The 17,428-nt window shown below is 33.6% G+C and overlaps 1 protein-coding gene across 1 annotated transcript in view; it reads right to left on the bottom strand.

The window, feature by feature from the left end:
* The window catches only part of LOC134688606 (uncharacterized), a 24,294-nt gene extending 6,866 nt beyond the window's left edge, over positions 1-17,428 (bottom strand). The window contains exons 1-3 of the mRNA XM_063549434.1: positions 17,314-17,428; positions 12,549-13,078; positions 3,344-3,568 (exon numbers count right to left, since the gene is read on the bottom strand). Coding sequence (XP_063405504.1) covers positions 3,344-3,568; positions 12,549-13,062 — 739 coding nt within the window. The 5' untranslated portion in view covers positions 13,063-13,078; positions 17,314-17,428. The remainder of the gene's footprint in view (positions 1-3,343; positions 3,569-12,548; positions 13,079-17,313) is intronic.

Raw genomic sequence — 17,428 nt, 5'->3', positions numbered from 1 at the left:
ATGTACAGCCCCATTAGTGATCCAGTATTTCTGTTATAAACAAACCTTGGTTAACTCCCTCCATCATCAATTGAGCAAAGACAATAATATGTTTAGCATGTACAGCCCCATTAGTGATCCAGTATTTCTGTTATAAACAAACCTTGGTTAACTCCCTCCATCATCAATTGAGCAAAGACAATAATATGTTTAGCATGTACAGCCCCATTAGTGATCCAGTATTTCTGTTATAAACAAACCTTGGTTAACTCCCTCCATCATCAATTGAGCAAAGACAATAATATGTTTAGCATGTACAGCCCCATTAGTGATCCAGTATTTCTGTTATAAACAAACCTTGGTTAACTCCCTCCATCATCAATTGAGCAAAGACAATAATATGTTTAGCATGTACAGCCCCATTAGTGATCCAGTATTTCTGTTATAAACAAACCTTGGTTAACTCCCTCCATCATCAACTGAGCAAAGACAATAATATGTTTAGCATGTACAGCCCCATTGGTGATCCAGTATTTCTGTTATAAACAAACCTTGGTTAACTCCCTCCATCATCAACTGAGCAAAGACAATAATATGTTTAGCATGTACAGCCCCATTAGTGATCCAGTATTTCTGTTATAAACAAACCTTGGTTAACTCCCTCCATCATCAATTGAGCAAAGACAATAATATGTTTAGCATGTACAGCCCCATTAGTGATCCAGTATTTCTGTTATAAACAAACCTTGGTTAACTCCCTCCATCATCAATTGAGCAAAGACAATAATATGTTTAGCATGTACAGCCCCATTAGTGATCCAGTATTTCTGTTATAAACAAACCTTGGTTAACACCCTCCATCATCAACTGAGCAAAGACAATAATATGTTTAGCATGTACAGCCCCATTAGTGATCCAGTATTTCTGTTATAAACAAACCTTGGTTAACTCCCTCCATCATCAATTGAGCAAAGACAATAATATGTTTAGCATGTACAGCCCCATTGGTGATCCAGTATTTCTGTTATAAACAAACCTTGGTTAACTCCCTCCATCATCAATTGAGCAAAGACAATAATATGTTTAGCATGTACAGCCCCATTAGTGATCCAGTATTTCTGTTATAAACAAACCTTGGTTAACTCTCTCCATCATCAATTGAGCAAAGACAATAATATGTTTAGCATGTACAGCCCCATTAGTGATCCAGTATTTCTGTTATAAACAAACCTTGGTTAACTCCCTCCATCATCAATTGAGCAAAGACAATAATATGTTTAGCATGTACAGCCCCATTAGTGATCCAGTATTTCTGTTATAAACAAACCTTGATTAACTCCCTCCATCATCAATTGAGCAAAGACAATAATATGTTTAGCATGTACAGCCCCATTGGTGATCCAGTATTTCTGTTATAAACAAACCTTGGTTAACTCCCTCCATCATCAATTGAGCAAAGACAATAATATGTTTAGCATGTACAGCCCCATTAGTGATCCAGTATTTCTGTTATAAACAAACCTTGGTTAACTCCCTCCATCATCAATTGAGCAAAGACAATAATATGTTTAGCATGTACAGCCCCATTAGTGATCCAGTATTTCTGTTATAAACAAACCTTGGTTAACTCCCTCCATCATCAATTGAGCAAAGACAATAATATGTTTAGCATGTACAGCCCCATTAGTGATCCAGTATTTCTGTTATAAACAAACCTTGGTTAACTCCCTCCATCATCAATTGAGCAAAGACAATAATATGTTTAGCATGTACAGCCCCATTAGTGATCCAGTATTTCTGTTATAAACAAACCTTGGTTAACTCCCTCCATCATCAATTGAGCAAAGACAATAATATGTTTAGCATGTACAGCCCCATTAGTGATCCAGTATTTCTGTTATAAACAAACCTTGGTTAACTCCCTCCATCATCAATTGAGCAAAGACAATAATATGTTTAGCATGTACAGCCCCATTAGTGATCCAGTATTTCTGTTATAAACAAACCTTGGTTAACTCCCTCCATCATCAATTGAGCAAAGACAATAATATGTTTAGCATGTACAGCCCCATTAGTGATCCAGTATTTCTGTTATAAACAAACCTTGGTTAACTCCCTCCATCATCAATTGAGCAAAGACAATAATATGTTTAGCATGTACAGCCCCATTAGTGATCCAGTATTTCTGTTATAAACAAACCTTGGTTAACTCCCTCCATCATCAACTGAGCAAAGACAATAATATGTTTAGCATGTACAGCCCCATTGGTGATCCAGTATTTCTGTTATAAACAAACCTTGGTTAACTCCCTCCATCATCAACTGAGCAAAGACAATAATATGTTTAGCATGTACAGCCCCATTAGTGATCCAGTATTTCTGTTATAAACAAACCTTGGTTAACTCCCTCCATCATCAATTGAGCAAAGACAATAATATGTTTAGCATGTACAGCCCCATTAGTGATCCAGTATTTCTGTTATAAACAAACCTTGGTTAACTCCCTCCATCATCAATTGAGCAAAGACAATAATATGTTTAGCATGTACAGCCCCATTAGTGATCCAGTATTTCTGTTATAAACAAACCTTGGTTAACACCCTCCATCATCAACTGAGCAAAGACAATAATATGTTTAGCATGTACAGCCCCATTAGTGATCCAGTATTTCTGTTATAAACAAACCTTGGTTAACACCCTCCATCATCAACTGAGCAAAGACAATAATATGTTTAGCATGTACAGCCCCATTAGTGATCCAGTATTTCTGTTATAAACAAACCTTGGTTAACTCCCTCCATCATCAATTGAGCAAAGACAATAATATGTTTAGCATGTACAGCCCCATTAGTGATCCAGTATTTCTGTTATAAACAAACCTTGGTTAACACCCTCCATCATCAACTGAGCAAAGACAATAATATGTTTAGCATGTACAGCCCCATTAGTGATCCAGTATTTCTGTTATAAACAAACCTTGGTTAACTCCCTCCATCATCAATTGAGCAAAGACAATAATATGTTTAGCATGTACAGCCCCATTAGTGATCCAGTATTTCTGTTATAAACAAACCTTGGTTAACACCCTCCATCATCAACTGAGCAAAGACAATAATATGTTTAGCATGTACAGCCCCATTAGTGATCCAGTATTTCTGTTATAAACAAACCTTGGTTAACTCCCTCCATCATCAATTGAGCAAAGACAATAATATGTTTAGCATGTACAGCCCCATTGGTGATCCAGTACTTCTGTTATAAACAAACCTTGGTTAACTCCCTCCATCATCAGTTGAGCAAAGACAATAATATGTTTAGCATGTACAGCCCCATTGGTGATCCAGTACTTCTGTTATAAACAAACCTTGGTTAACTCCCTCCATCATCAACTGAGCAAAGACAATAATATGTTTAGCATGTACAGCCCCATTAGTGATCCAGTATTTCTGTGCTACAGTTGTTGGAGTGTTGACAATCAATTCCTTTGTGGCTTTATCATAAGTAGCTGTAGTCTCCATTTCAACTGCATTGTTTCCATAGCCAAGTTCAGTCAGACCAAAACAACCAATATCATCTAGGGTGTCAATACCTAAAAAATATATTAAACCATGAAACAAGTGTCATCTAGTGTGTTAATATAAACCAAATATAACAATCAAACTATTATACAAGTGTGCACACGCTTAAATTTCTAGATTTCTTTACTAATCATTGATATTATGTTGATAGTCCTACAATGTAAATACAAGAGTGCACACCCTGAAATGTCTAGCCTTCTTTACTAACCATTGATATTATGTTGATAGTCCTAAATATCCAAGAAAATGAGGTCAAGGTCATATAAACCACACAAGAAATAAACCTTACCAGTGGGATTTCCAGTGACACTAGAACAATAGAAAAGTCACTCTTCTTATGAAAGAGACAGAAAAGGTCTAAAAACAGGAGAGACAATTTACGCATAAAACCCGATATGCATAGGGATGAATATCTCTTAAAACACAAAACCATTATATAACTTTTATACAACCACTATAAATAAAGTATATGTTAAAGCTAAATGTGTTAATATATGATTTTTTAATTGCCAAACATGCTGTTAATTGAACAACCTATTGTTCAACATAGGGGTGTGTAAAAAACTGCCACATTTGACTGCATATTTTTCTTTTTTTTTGAAAAAAATATATATCAAACCTTAATAATGTAGCTTTCTGGGTATCCAATTTTTAACGTGTTCCGAAATGTAGTTTCTTCACTAGAATTTTTCAAAGTTGTGTCATTTTGTCTATATGAATGTCGGTAAATTCGTATGATCGAGCACACCGACAAGTATATCGTTGGGACAACTCGATATAATGTAATCAATATACGTGAAAGATTACCTAATGTGAAGTTTATCAAAAACATCATAACATAATTGATCAACACATTATGTTTGAACAACATGAGTCCTACAATATAAGATTTAAAGGTGGCGTGCATATCATTTACATTCAACGTTTTTATTGGATTTTTTTTTTACTACAATGTAACCTCGAGGTTCAACGTTGATAGTAAAAAAAAATCCCAGAAATTTTTTGAATGATATTATAAATGATATGAACCTTCGAATTCTTATAACATCGGAATAGAAAATTTGTGATCCGAATTAACCATGCACGTGTGTTACAGAAGATTATGAACTTTTATGGTGTACAGGGGGTAAGGGTTTTTCTCAAACAATAATATGATCCCAAATTTGATGAATTTTGTTGGCAATACTTTAATATACACACTACATATAACAAAGTATATATTAAATCTCAATGTATTATTATTAGGAAAAATGTTTGACTCTGTAAAAAAAAATCTTCCCCCTCCCCCGTATTGCATGTATTATGGTTTAAACCTAAAGGATTCGCACTAACTGCCTAAAAGGGGTCCGCTCCAGTCTTGAATCAGTGATTTTGTTTATCATAAACAAAATATTGTCTCACACTGAAAGGGGCAGCCGGGCAACATGCACAGCCTGGATTGTCAAAACAACTAAGATTTACAAAAAGGATTACAAACAAAAACCATCAGTTGGACAATCTTACTGGAATCTGATTATCTCTACTGATAAATAATGCAACACTAATGACACATTTAAGTTTTGGAATGATTTTATTCACAAAGAATGTTTCTCATTGTTATACATTTCTATGCTCTTGTCTTTTCAGAGTTTATATTGGAAATTAAAAATTGCTGCATGAAAGACACTAGCTCCACATTCCTATGCATATGATTTTATATGTATGAGAATCATTCCATAAAATATCCGTTTGATATCCTTTCAATGCATGACACTGTCTAGCGGTTTTTCTGCCACAATTACAAGGAAAACCTGGCTAAACTTGTGCTAAATCAAACACTTGAATCTTACATCGCTATTGATGTTAAGCAATTATTTAAAGGGCCAACCGGAACTGTTGGGTTTTATGACAGTCTTCCTTCCATACACACCATCGCTGCAAAATAATTTGAACATTCAATTAGATGATTATAATATTATTTGGCAATCCAAAGAGAACCTGAAAACATCAGACCACAATAAACAGAGACCCCAAAAAAAGCCAATTTTACTTTACAATGAAATTGAAAAAGTAGTTAGTTACATGTCAAATCATCTTTTGGCTGTCGAAAAAAAAAATCAAAGCGCGAAAGCGCTGTAAAGGCAGTTAATTACAGGTTGTGTGTATTTCTAGTCCAGTTATACCATTATCTTCCATAGAACAGAGGTGGTTTGTAGAATTTAAGATTCAGAGTTCTTTTGTACCTAGTTCACCTATATCTATAGTCTATGTTTACAGTATATTTTCTGTGCCTCCCATGAAATGCATTTTTAGCCATGGCCTTGTCAGTTTGCTTTAAATTTATGAGTTTGACTGTCCCTTTGGTGTCTTTCGTCCCTCTTCTTTAGACATATAAGAACTTTTCCTTTTCAATATATAAATAGACTATTTTTAATTATTGATTGTATACGCATATTCTATGACTCCCATAAAAAATAGTTCACAAAGATTGACTAGTCTCTGTACTGTGTTTATAGCAAGAACACCAAGTAACATAATGGTATATGTACATAGTAACATGTCAACTTTTTTGATGACCATACCTGGCAACTGTCAGTATTTGCAGAGTATTTCCCCCATCGAGCTCAAGGCTCCCAAATGGAAATTTTGTAAGAGCAATTTTGTCGACTATTTTAAAGAAAACAATTAATTCAACAATGGCTATGAGCTTGTTAATGCACGAAGAAGCCAAAAACCACATTAGAATATATTTGAAGGGAATCCATGACAAATCGCCCCACTTTAAAAACAAGAGTGCACACACTGAAATGTCTGGCCTTCTTTACTAATCATTGATATTATGTTGATAATCCTAATCCTATTACAACTGTCACATAATCTTAACATAAACCAAGAAAACTAAACATTGACAATTGAACCATGAAAATGAGGTCAAGGTCAGATAAACCATGCCAGGTAGGCATGTACAGCTAACAATTCTTCCATACAACAAAAAAAATTGACTTATTGCTTATAGTTTAAGAAAAACAGACCAAAACACAAAAGTAATGAATTGTAAAAAATGAGATCAAGGTCAAATAAAACCTGCGCGACTGACATGTAGATCATGAAACATTTCCATACACCAAATATAGTTGACCTATTGCATATAGTATTAGAAAAAAAGGCCAAAACTCAAAAACTTAACTTTGACCACTGAGTTACCATGAAAATGAGGTCAAGGTCATATGACACCTTCCAGGTAGACCTGTACACCTTACAACCATTCTATACACAAAATATAGAAGACCTATTGCAAACAGTATAAGAAAAACAGACCAAAACACAAAACTTAACTATAACCACTAAACCATGAAAATGAGGTCAAGGTCAGATGACACCTGCCAGTTGGACATGTACACCTTACAATGCTTCCATACACCGAATTTACTAGACCTATTGCTTATAGTATCTCAGATATGGACTTGACCACCAAAACTTAACCTTGTTCGCTGATCCATGAAATGAGGTCGAGGTCAAGTGAAAACTGTCTGACGGGCAAGAGGACCTTGAAGGTACGCACATACCAAATATAGTTATCCTATTACTTATAATAAGAGAGAATTTAACATTACAAAAATTTTAACTTTTTTTTCAAGTAGTCACTGAACCATGAAAATGAGGTCAAGGACATTGGACATGTGACTGACGGAAACTTCGTAACATGAGGCAACCATATACAAAGTATGAAGCATCCAGGTCTCCCACCTTCTAAAATATAAAGCTTTTAAGAACTGAGCTAACATCGCCGCCGCCCCCGATCACTATCCCTATGTCGAGCTTTCTGCGACAAAAGTTGCAAGCTCGACAAAAAAACTGCCCCAACCTGGATTACCAAATCGCCCCCACTTGTGAACCGTGTTAAATCCCGTTAATATTACTCCTGCCAACTGGTCCCACCTAATGGAAATCGGTGAAATCTAGATAAATATATTATTAACCAGGATGAATTTAGTAATGCCAACTCACCCCACTTATGGAAAAAGATGTTATCCCATGAATATAAGTTCGATTCCATATATTGCATTATGATACATTTAACAGGTTTCTTTTCAATTGTTATGCAAATAACTAAGCTTCAAAACTTAGTTATTCTTCAACAATCGGGTTTTTTTTAGAATTATAATTTCAGTATATATCAATAATAGTAAGTAAATTATAATTTTCGGTTTGTTTGTATTCTGTGTTCATTAGATTTCATTAAAGTGGTGCGAGTTTTTATTTTTAATTATATATATATTATTAATCTAAATATTACCGTTTTTTTATAAGTAGGGCGAGTTGGCAGGAGTAATATTAAACATGATTTAACCAATTTCACATGTGGGGCAATTTGATAAATCAGTTTGTGGCGTTTTTTTAAAAAGTGGGGCGATTAGCCAGTGGGGCGACTTGTCCTGCTTCCATTTGAAGGCCCCCTTGAAGGTTTTGTATGACTATATGAACCATCTTTCATGTAAAACCCCCATGTGCATTTTGAAAAGTTGGCAGATATGTTTCTAACTCCAGGCAAAATCTACTGGTATGAATGAAAAAGAAGTTTTCAATTAAGGCTCTGTGGCCATAACAGCTGTCTCATTAGCATTTTAACCACTTCCAATATTTGCAATTAAAACAATAGAAGAAAATTATTCAACACAAAAACAAAACTTACTTGTAAATATGAAATTCTCTTTACGGTACGAGTTTTTCTCATTGTTTGAGATTGTACAGTAGTACATGTACCTGTAACTGCTTATACCAATTTCTTATTCACTTTTGCTTGATTAACTCACTAAATATCATATACATTGTACCACATCTCCTTATTTTTATAAGCATTCCATGGCCAATAACATGAACAATTGTAATTCAATTCTATATACCAAAGCAAAATGAACTGCACCACTTTCATTCACTAGTATGCATCTTTTGGCAAAATACAAGTTCTTAAATGACACAATATATATTTATTGATAAAAAAAAAAAATTAGTGTACAACTCTATAAACAGGTATAAAAAAACACAGCTGTGTCATAACTTGTGAAATCTGTGCTGAAAACACAGACATTGATGGTATTTGAGTAATTCCATATGTGAAGCTCAACATTAGCTCGTCAGTTGGTGGTGGACAGTTATAGTTCCTTTCTGCAGGCTAGGATGAATGACTTTTCAGGAAAACCAATTTCACAAATCAAAACTTTCCTCTAGATTTCTCCTACAATATTCATCCAGTTTAGTTCTTTTGTTTTAATTGGACACCGTCCTGATTTTTAATTTTGCAAACCATTCAGTCTCTTGCTTGCAAATGGTGCATGAAATTAGAATGGGTATGGCAGTAGACAAGTCTCTTTAAAGTAGGTTTGTGCCCTGAAAAAAAGTTTTATAACTTAATTTTTTTTGAACTTGTGCAACACACATACCTAAATAACTATAACATAGAAGAGAGCAGCATTCGTGTCAATTTTTTGTTCCTGTTTACATTGTCATTGATATTTTTTCAGAAAGCCTGAGGCATAGCTCATGAATTCCTGTCATTAAACATTACATCCTAAATTAACACAATTACTGCTAGAATAATCATCAGTATGATATACGTACACTATCATTGTACAGCCCAAGTCTTCAGTATATATAATTGTTGCATTCATTCACTCCTGTGTTCAGTCGTTCAAAAATATTTAAACATCAACAAATGAACTTTAATAAGGACAAGAAAACACTAGAAGAGATACGTACATACAACACGTGTTTAAGTGTATTTGAGAGAAATATATCGGGTTAAACGATTTATAAAGGGGAAATATATCTGGTTAAACGATGTATAAAGGAGGAATAATTGTAGATATTGCATTACGATGCTTTCTACCTAATAGCACGTGGATATGTTTACATATTTAGACTTGACCCAGTATGACCCGTACCTTGTAGGTCACCGCCGTCGACTAGACTACAGTCGTGTATAAGACAATAAAAAGCTTAAGCCTGTACTATTTGTGTGAAGTAAATGTGTTTGTTCTGTACATTTAAATTGCTTTACCTGATAGCAAGGACGTATATCGATCCGTTTCCTTCTCAATTCACTTTGTCAAATTCTTCGAGCTTCTTCAAAACATACGTATTACTGCGCCGGAAGTGAGAAAAATATGAGAAATCCTCGTAAAATAATGATATTTTCAATTTTGTGGAATCCATTTTGTTATATTTATTATACAAAGATAAAAAAAGTTACGATTAATTATGAATTTGCATATCATTATACGGAACGTTTATGGACTATTTTTTCCATAGCTGTAAAACGGTCATTTTGGCGGGAAATCATGTACACATACACACGTAGATTGGCTGGTACCCGATCGTAATGTTACACATCACATACACAAAAAGCTAATACCCGGAACGTAGTACCGGGAACCAGGATAATACGTAGACAACATACATAACTAATACCGAAATTGAAAACGCTTTACAGTTTCTCGTTCATAAACCGAATTCCGCTTTGAATTATAGAAGATGCAATATTAATCATGTTCAGTCGACTTTTCATTGTTATATCAACATCTGAACTAATTAAAGAATCTTTAGATGTCAGATAACACTCGAAATTGACCCGACCTCTTTCCGCACGGAATACACATAATGATAGTTTGTAGTCAGGTTGACTGCTTATAATGCAAAATACACACTCATAACAATTTCTATAAAACAAACAAAACACACTGATCGTTTCTTTAGTCCCCAATGTAAATGAAAGAAATAAAAACCATATCATACCATAAAAAGAAGAGGAGAAATTCGAACATTTCCGGATCTATTTCTGGCCAAAAGACCCCCTGCAAAGATTGCGTATGAAAAGATGAACCTCATGACTTAAAAGTCAGGCCTTAAAGCACTGCCTTTAAAAATCTAAATTTCGTAGCATTTTAACCCCCCCCCCCTTTTTTTTAACTGAATTTGTTCAAGGTATGGTGGTTTCACCCCTTTTCAGATTTCAGTATGTCATGTTGGATATCTTTTATAAATTAGATGAATTTCTAGCAAGTTTCTACGATATTCTTTATCATTTGACAAAATACTATGCATCTGAATTAAATTGTTTACTATTTGAAAAAGCGCGCCTTCTTTTACTTTAATTTACTTCCCTTTATTTCACATAGCAACAAATATTAAAAACTGCCACATTTGACTGCATATCAGTTTTTTTTTCCCAAAAAAATATATGTCAAGCAGCATAATTAACTTTACAAATTGGGAGAAAATCAAGATGTTCCGACTATAGGTTAGTATTAAAAAAAAAAAATGAAAGGTTGGCATGATTCCAGGTTTGAACCCTGACGACACTTAAAATCGAAAATTCACTTATTTACCTATCATATGAAGATACGATGATGTGATAAACTTAACAATTAATAATTTACCTGGTGCATTATCATATTCACATTACGTTGACACGTCTCAGTTCGTCTGCGTTAGCTCATTTCAAGATCGTAAACAATGTACACCATTTTCCGCTATTCTTTACCGATTACCTCTAGTCAGAAGAGCCCACTGTTTACAGGGGCGATAATATTTTGTCACCAGTTCACGCACTGTTACAATCTTTCATTTCCGTAAATATAGTTGACCTATAAATTGCTTTTAGTTTCTAAGAAACAGATGTAACAAAGAAAACTAAGCATTGACTAATGAACCACGAAAATGAGATCAAGATCAGATGAACCATGCCAGACAGATATGTACAGCTACATGTATGTCATGAAACAATCCTTCCATACAACAAATATAGTTGACCTTTATCTTATGGTTTAAGAAAAACAGACCAAAACACAAAAACTTAACACTGAGCAATGAACCGTGAAAATGAGGTCAAAGTCTAATAAACCTCATTGAACCTGCAAGACTTACATGTACATGTACATCATAAAATATTTGGGCCATTTCAAAAACAATGAGGATTTTTACTTTTTGTGGTATATTTTTATATTAGTTAATTTTGAATTATAACACAGGTGTTATAAAGTGCAGGGTAGTCAGGGCTAGCTTGCTGCCAAGTTTCATGAAGATATCTCAAACCACTGCAGAGAAATGCTAAAAAAACAGGCCATTTTTGTCAGGAGTGTGACGCGTATAGAGTGACATTTAAAAAAATAGAAATTTTCAAAGTAATGTTGAAAAAAGTGGATTTTTTTTATGCTATACTGAAATATTTCTGGTAGTTGCTACATTATTAGTCTTAAATATTTTTGTAATTTGGTCCAATAAAATTTATAAAAAAGTAAACACTGACCTTTATTGTGAAGGTATGTACCAAAACAAAAGTCTTTCAAAAATGACATTTATAAAATTAAAGGTTCCTTGTACCCATGTTTTAAAGTCCAATAATGTCAGTATGTGAAATAAGTTTGTATTGGTATATTAGCACTATAATTAAGGGTATGTTGGTGCTATAAATCACATATTTTAGTGTTTTAATGGACACCAAAGACAGGCACCCAAAAATGTCAGGAGTGTGACAACTGTCTTTAAACATCTACCAAAGAATACCTAGGATTTAAAAAATTTTTTTTTTCTTCTTTATTTTTCAGAAGTGGCTATTCCAAGGGGAAGAAAAAAAATTATTACAACTGTGATATGTTTATATCATAGATGTGGGAGTGCATTATACATGTATATGTCAGGAGTGGGAGTGCATTATACATGTACATGTCAGGAGTGGGAGTGCATTATACATGTATATGTCAGGAGTGGGAGTGCATTATACATGTACATGTCAGGAGTGGGAGTGCATTATACATGTATATGTCAGGAGTGTGACGCTTTTTTTAAGGCATTTCCTGTCAATTCATTATTTCACAAGTTTCTTTGTGTTAAAAATGTTAAAACCAAGTTATAATCCTATCATTTCCCTCTTAAATGTGTTATTTATCATGATTGTTTTTGCACAATAAGTTTTAAATTTAAGAAGTTTCATAATCCTTGTTTTATTTGTCCTACCTTTAAGCAGTTTCTTGTGATGTCTTTCTGTACCAAGTTTAAGAACTGTACCACCAAACAAATTAAACTGAACTGTCATCTTAGTTGCCATAGCTGCGTCAATGATGGCTGCTAACTCATGGGCAGCAAATATTCGTAATGGATTGTCATTGAAATCAAGCACTGATAAAAAACCTGCATCACATATACGTTTAAGTCTCTGTAAAGCTACTTCTCTTTCCTCAGCTAAGGAAATGTTGTACTTAGGTATCATAATGGGATCACTAACAAACTGGCGGAATTGTTTGCGCATTTCATGGTTATCGTGATCAAGTAGTTCCGTCATTTTGTCCAGATTGAAAGCAGGTGCTGGCCATGACTTACGAAGCTCATTTGGCTGTACAGCAATCATTCTTTTCTGTACATTACAGGATTGAGGAATGCTTATTTTGTTCTGGAAAACAGAAGGCTGGCCTCTGGTTGATAACTGTCGCATGGCTGAGGCAAGACTTCGTAATTGCCTAGATCTCAACATGGTGAAGATTTTCTCTCTGAAATATAAATAATTAACTCTCTAGAATCTTGTTACATGTATGTGTATAAAATTCCTATTTTATTTCTATAAAATGAACAAAGGGAAGTAACCCAATGTTTCCACTGAACTTTCATATCTATTATACTTTATTAAAAAAATATCTACATTGTAGGTTTTGGATTTGATATTTAGATTTGATACCTTGTACTTTAATTAGATAACCATTACATGCATTATTGTTTACTTATTAATTTGTTATCACCATTCATCTGAATCATCTAAATTGTTATCTTTAATTAAATTATGAAAACCTTTCATTTGCTTTAGCTATTCCTACGTATACAATGTACATGTCCTATGAGAACATTAAGTCTAGTGATAGACTGACCACTGTCGATGCTGTCCCTTGGTTCCAGTACATAAGAGTTAGCTTTCCCTTATCTTACAGTGTTCTGGACCTTGGTCACCTTGTATCACCGTACAGCGGATATAGGTACAATTTACTAACCAAGTGGGCATGATCGATTTTGAACTCACACAGTTACGAAAATCTTTGTATTGTTTTATCAACATTCGGTGTACATTTCTCAACATCTGAAATATCTGTTCCAAAATAATTTTCGCATTGATTTTTTCCTTTTTACATAATTTATAAGACAACTTTTATATTTTAATCAAAACAATTAACTTGTAAATGTGCAAATAGTTGTGAATGTCAACACTAACTTTCAATTTCTTTACAATGGCCGAGACATTTACATGTTATACCTGAAAGAAAGCTAATAATTTCATTTACTTGTATAGGTAAAAAAATCACCCTTTCTTCTTTTCTTGAATTCTTAAGATTTCTTTGCTCTAATAGAATTTAAACTGTGTACCCTTTACAGATGTCTTAACTTATCATTAAAGTGTAATTTCATAAACAATGAAAATCCCATTTGTCTGTTAGTGTTATCTTCATAACACTGCTCATTTACAAGCCCTGATGGAGCAATTTTTGAAGGCCTTGTGCAAATATACAAGATCTTTGCTCAATCAGTGTCTTTGATGAATTTATGAGATGAAACATTGAACCTTAAAGAAAAAATTTGAGCAAACCTGAGAAAAATCATTAAAATCTCAAACTTGAGGATTTTTGTGGGATTGTAAGAAAAATTTACCTGTACAAGTAAATTTTTTAGAAAATTAAGGGGAGATTATTCAAACATTATTTATTTACTTATAATAAATATGTGTATATTTTTTTTTACTTCGTGAAGTAAATAAAATACACTTGTACAAGTAGTACCCTTGACTGTCTGTAGCAGGAAGTGTCTCTATATGACTATATAATTTTCACTAGCCTGAATCAATATTTACAAATGTACTTGCCTGGGGCATTGAACTAGTGGCTAACAGTGCAGAATGCTGTGATAACTCATTCCTTCAAACGAGTCTGAAAATTTTGTTTTTGTGTATTGTGTACAGCAACTTAACTTTGCACCGTACAGAAGGATTAATGTGGACAGCTAAACACTGTACACAATGCTTTTTTTTTCGGAATAAAATATTAAAACAATAACATATGCATGAAAGATTTCAACGCTAATTATTGATACAACTATACTTAATTATTACACACGCACATTGGCCTTCTATCAGAAAAAGAGTTGCAATGAATATAGAATTATATCAGATGAGATGAGTGCCAACTTCTTTAACAAGTATTTGCACATGTTTTTAGCAGAGACATGTCTCTGTTTTTAGTAATTGTTCTTGCTTTGGGAAAATAATGAGACATGTCTAATCATCAACCTACGACCACATCATTTCTTAAAACAACTATTATGTTTGAATTGGTGTACACATTGATATTATGTGAACAAAAAAAAGATTTTCCTTACTGTGAGGTCAAAATCGATCACGCTTGCTTGATAGGTACTTATATCGGCTGTACTGATGATACACGGTGTTGGTGACTGATACAACTCAATAATCTAATGGCACTGGCTACGGTTACATGGAAATGTAACAATAATAAAAATATTATTGTTACATAGGAGACTAAATGCCGGAATGCAAAGGCGGATAAGGAACCGATTAATTACGAATGTAACAATAATTACTGAGGCTACGGTTACATGGCGTCATTGTTACATGAAAAACAGCAATCGTTAAACTTAAATCTTGTATAGTTTTGTTGCCTTAATCTTGCATATGTACGAAATAATACTTGTAATAATGATAAATAATAAATATTATCGTTAACAAATGGTGTTTAAATTGTTTTTTCTAAGGTATAAATGGTTTTGGTGTTTAAAAGATACTACTTTAGATAAGTAGTGCCAAAGGCGAAAATATAGACCAATGGTTTGTTGTTGAGAACTCGGGCTGAGAAAAGTGTTCACTTTAAGTATTTAACTGCACACCCACTCGTATTACTGTCATTATACAATGCAATGCACAATGGATGAAGAGATTCTTGTGACCAATTTTGTTGTGGGTGAAAAATTTAAAACTTGGGATTCGTTTGAAACAAAACTGATACAAAATATCAAGACACAAATTTCATTCAGCTATACAAACGCAGTTCTAAAAAAAATGATTCATCTATAACAAAGTTTGCTAACTGTGAAGTAAAATACTCTGAACTTCTGTATACATGTATCCACGGAGGACGTAATTTTGTTTCAAAATCAGATGGAGCTCGTCCAAACCAAAGGTAAGTTATTTTAACCTATAAACGAATATCAATGGGTCATAATATTCAATTCGTTTCATAATTCAAAGTTTAAATTGACACAGACCAAGTCTCCAACTCTTTTTCTCCATCTTTCAACGACATATTTGCTACATCTACATCATTTAAATGCAGAGGGTCTAAGACCCATTATGCATGTAAGTTAAGTTATTCAATATGGTGCTCATTAAAAACATTTTTATATGGGAAATTAAAATCAAATGTTTGTTTTGTGACTAGCTATGCCAAATAGCTTTCGAGAACAGCCTCACATCTTCTTTAACAGAGTACTATGTCTGCCTCTGCCACTTGGAACTCTCTTGCCTCGTTTTTGTTGTGAAATTTTAAATTGTTTCTTAAACCCTGACCGAAAGCATTGTTTTTATGTTTTTAGTTTTTCCAGATGAAATGCCAAATGTTCTTGAAACTTAAATGTAAAGACGGTGTATTCCTCGAAGTCACGAAATTCAACAGTATACGACGTTCACAGTGCGGCATCACTGGTCAAATGCTGGTGTGTGATGGCTGCTTGGAGTGGTTTCACCAAAAATGTGTCGGACTCAGAAATGCTCCAAAAACCACTTACTGGATATGTAGAAAATGTCATTGCAAATAAATAATTAAAGAATTCATATTTTATAATTGTATGTATTGTAAATATAAAATAAATGTCTTTAATTTTTATTATCTAGTACATTTTAATAGACCCATCGTATATTGCTGTTGTTCATGTAACAATAACGCCATGTAACCGTAGCCTCAGTAATTATTGTTACATTCGTTATTAATCGGTTCCTTACCCGAAATTGGATTCCGGCATTTAGTCTCCTATGTAACAATAATATTTTTATTATTGTTACATTTCCATGTAACCGTAGCCAGTGCCTAATCTAATTCTGTCTCTTGTTTTATTAGTCTACATTACTTGTTATCTCCCAAGTTTTTAAGAATGGCAGAGATATGTCTATTCTTAGTATTAAATGAGTAATTCTTTTTTCATTTTGTTGCACTTTCAGCAGTGTTAGGGTTTTACAAATAATAAGGACTATATATGTCCAATACCACAGTTCCAGGATACTTTTTGTTAAATCTGTCGTGTGACTTTATCATCACTTGACCAAATGTAGGCATTGTCACTTCCAACAAAGGCGTCTCAGAAAAAAAATAGCCTTGCCAGAGGTCATAATTATTTGGACTAATTTTTGGTGACCAATAGTTTGCATAACAGTTATTTTCAAAAAATTATCTAATCTATCTCAAACAGTGAAACATGGCAATCTAACAACTGTCCAGAGACGCTACACCTGTCTCTGCCTAAAGTTGCAATTAGCCGCACAAAAATTGCAAGCATTGACTTAAAAATAATGCAAATTTCTATAAAAACAAATTGTTTTCCAACTTGGTCGTGTTACATAAAAATAAACATTTGTTTTTATCAAGTTTAAAACTAGACAAAATTATTCAGTAAATGTCTAAAGATCAGAAAAATCTTAATTAAACTTTCAAAATTTGTCTGATATATATATTCTTACCCTTTTTACTATTATAACTAGTTAGTAAATTAGTAGAGACAGCTCAGTTTAGTTGGATGAACTTTGATCCCAAAACAGCGGAGGTGTCGCTAAAAACAGTTTGTCGATACGTCTT

Source organism: Mytilus trossulus, chromosome 10 (genome assembly GCF_036588685.1).
Source record: "Mytilus trossulus isolate FHL-02 chromosome 10, PNRI_Mtr1.1.1.hap1, whole genome shotgun sequence".
Lineage (NCBI taxonomy): Eukaryota > Metazoa > Mollusca > Bivalvia > Mytilida > Mytilidae > Mytilus > Mytilus trossulus.
Note: the sequence above shows the minus strand (reverse complement) of the source record. Positions and strands in the feature narration are given on the sequence as shown.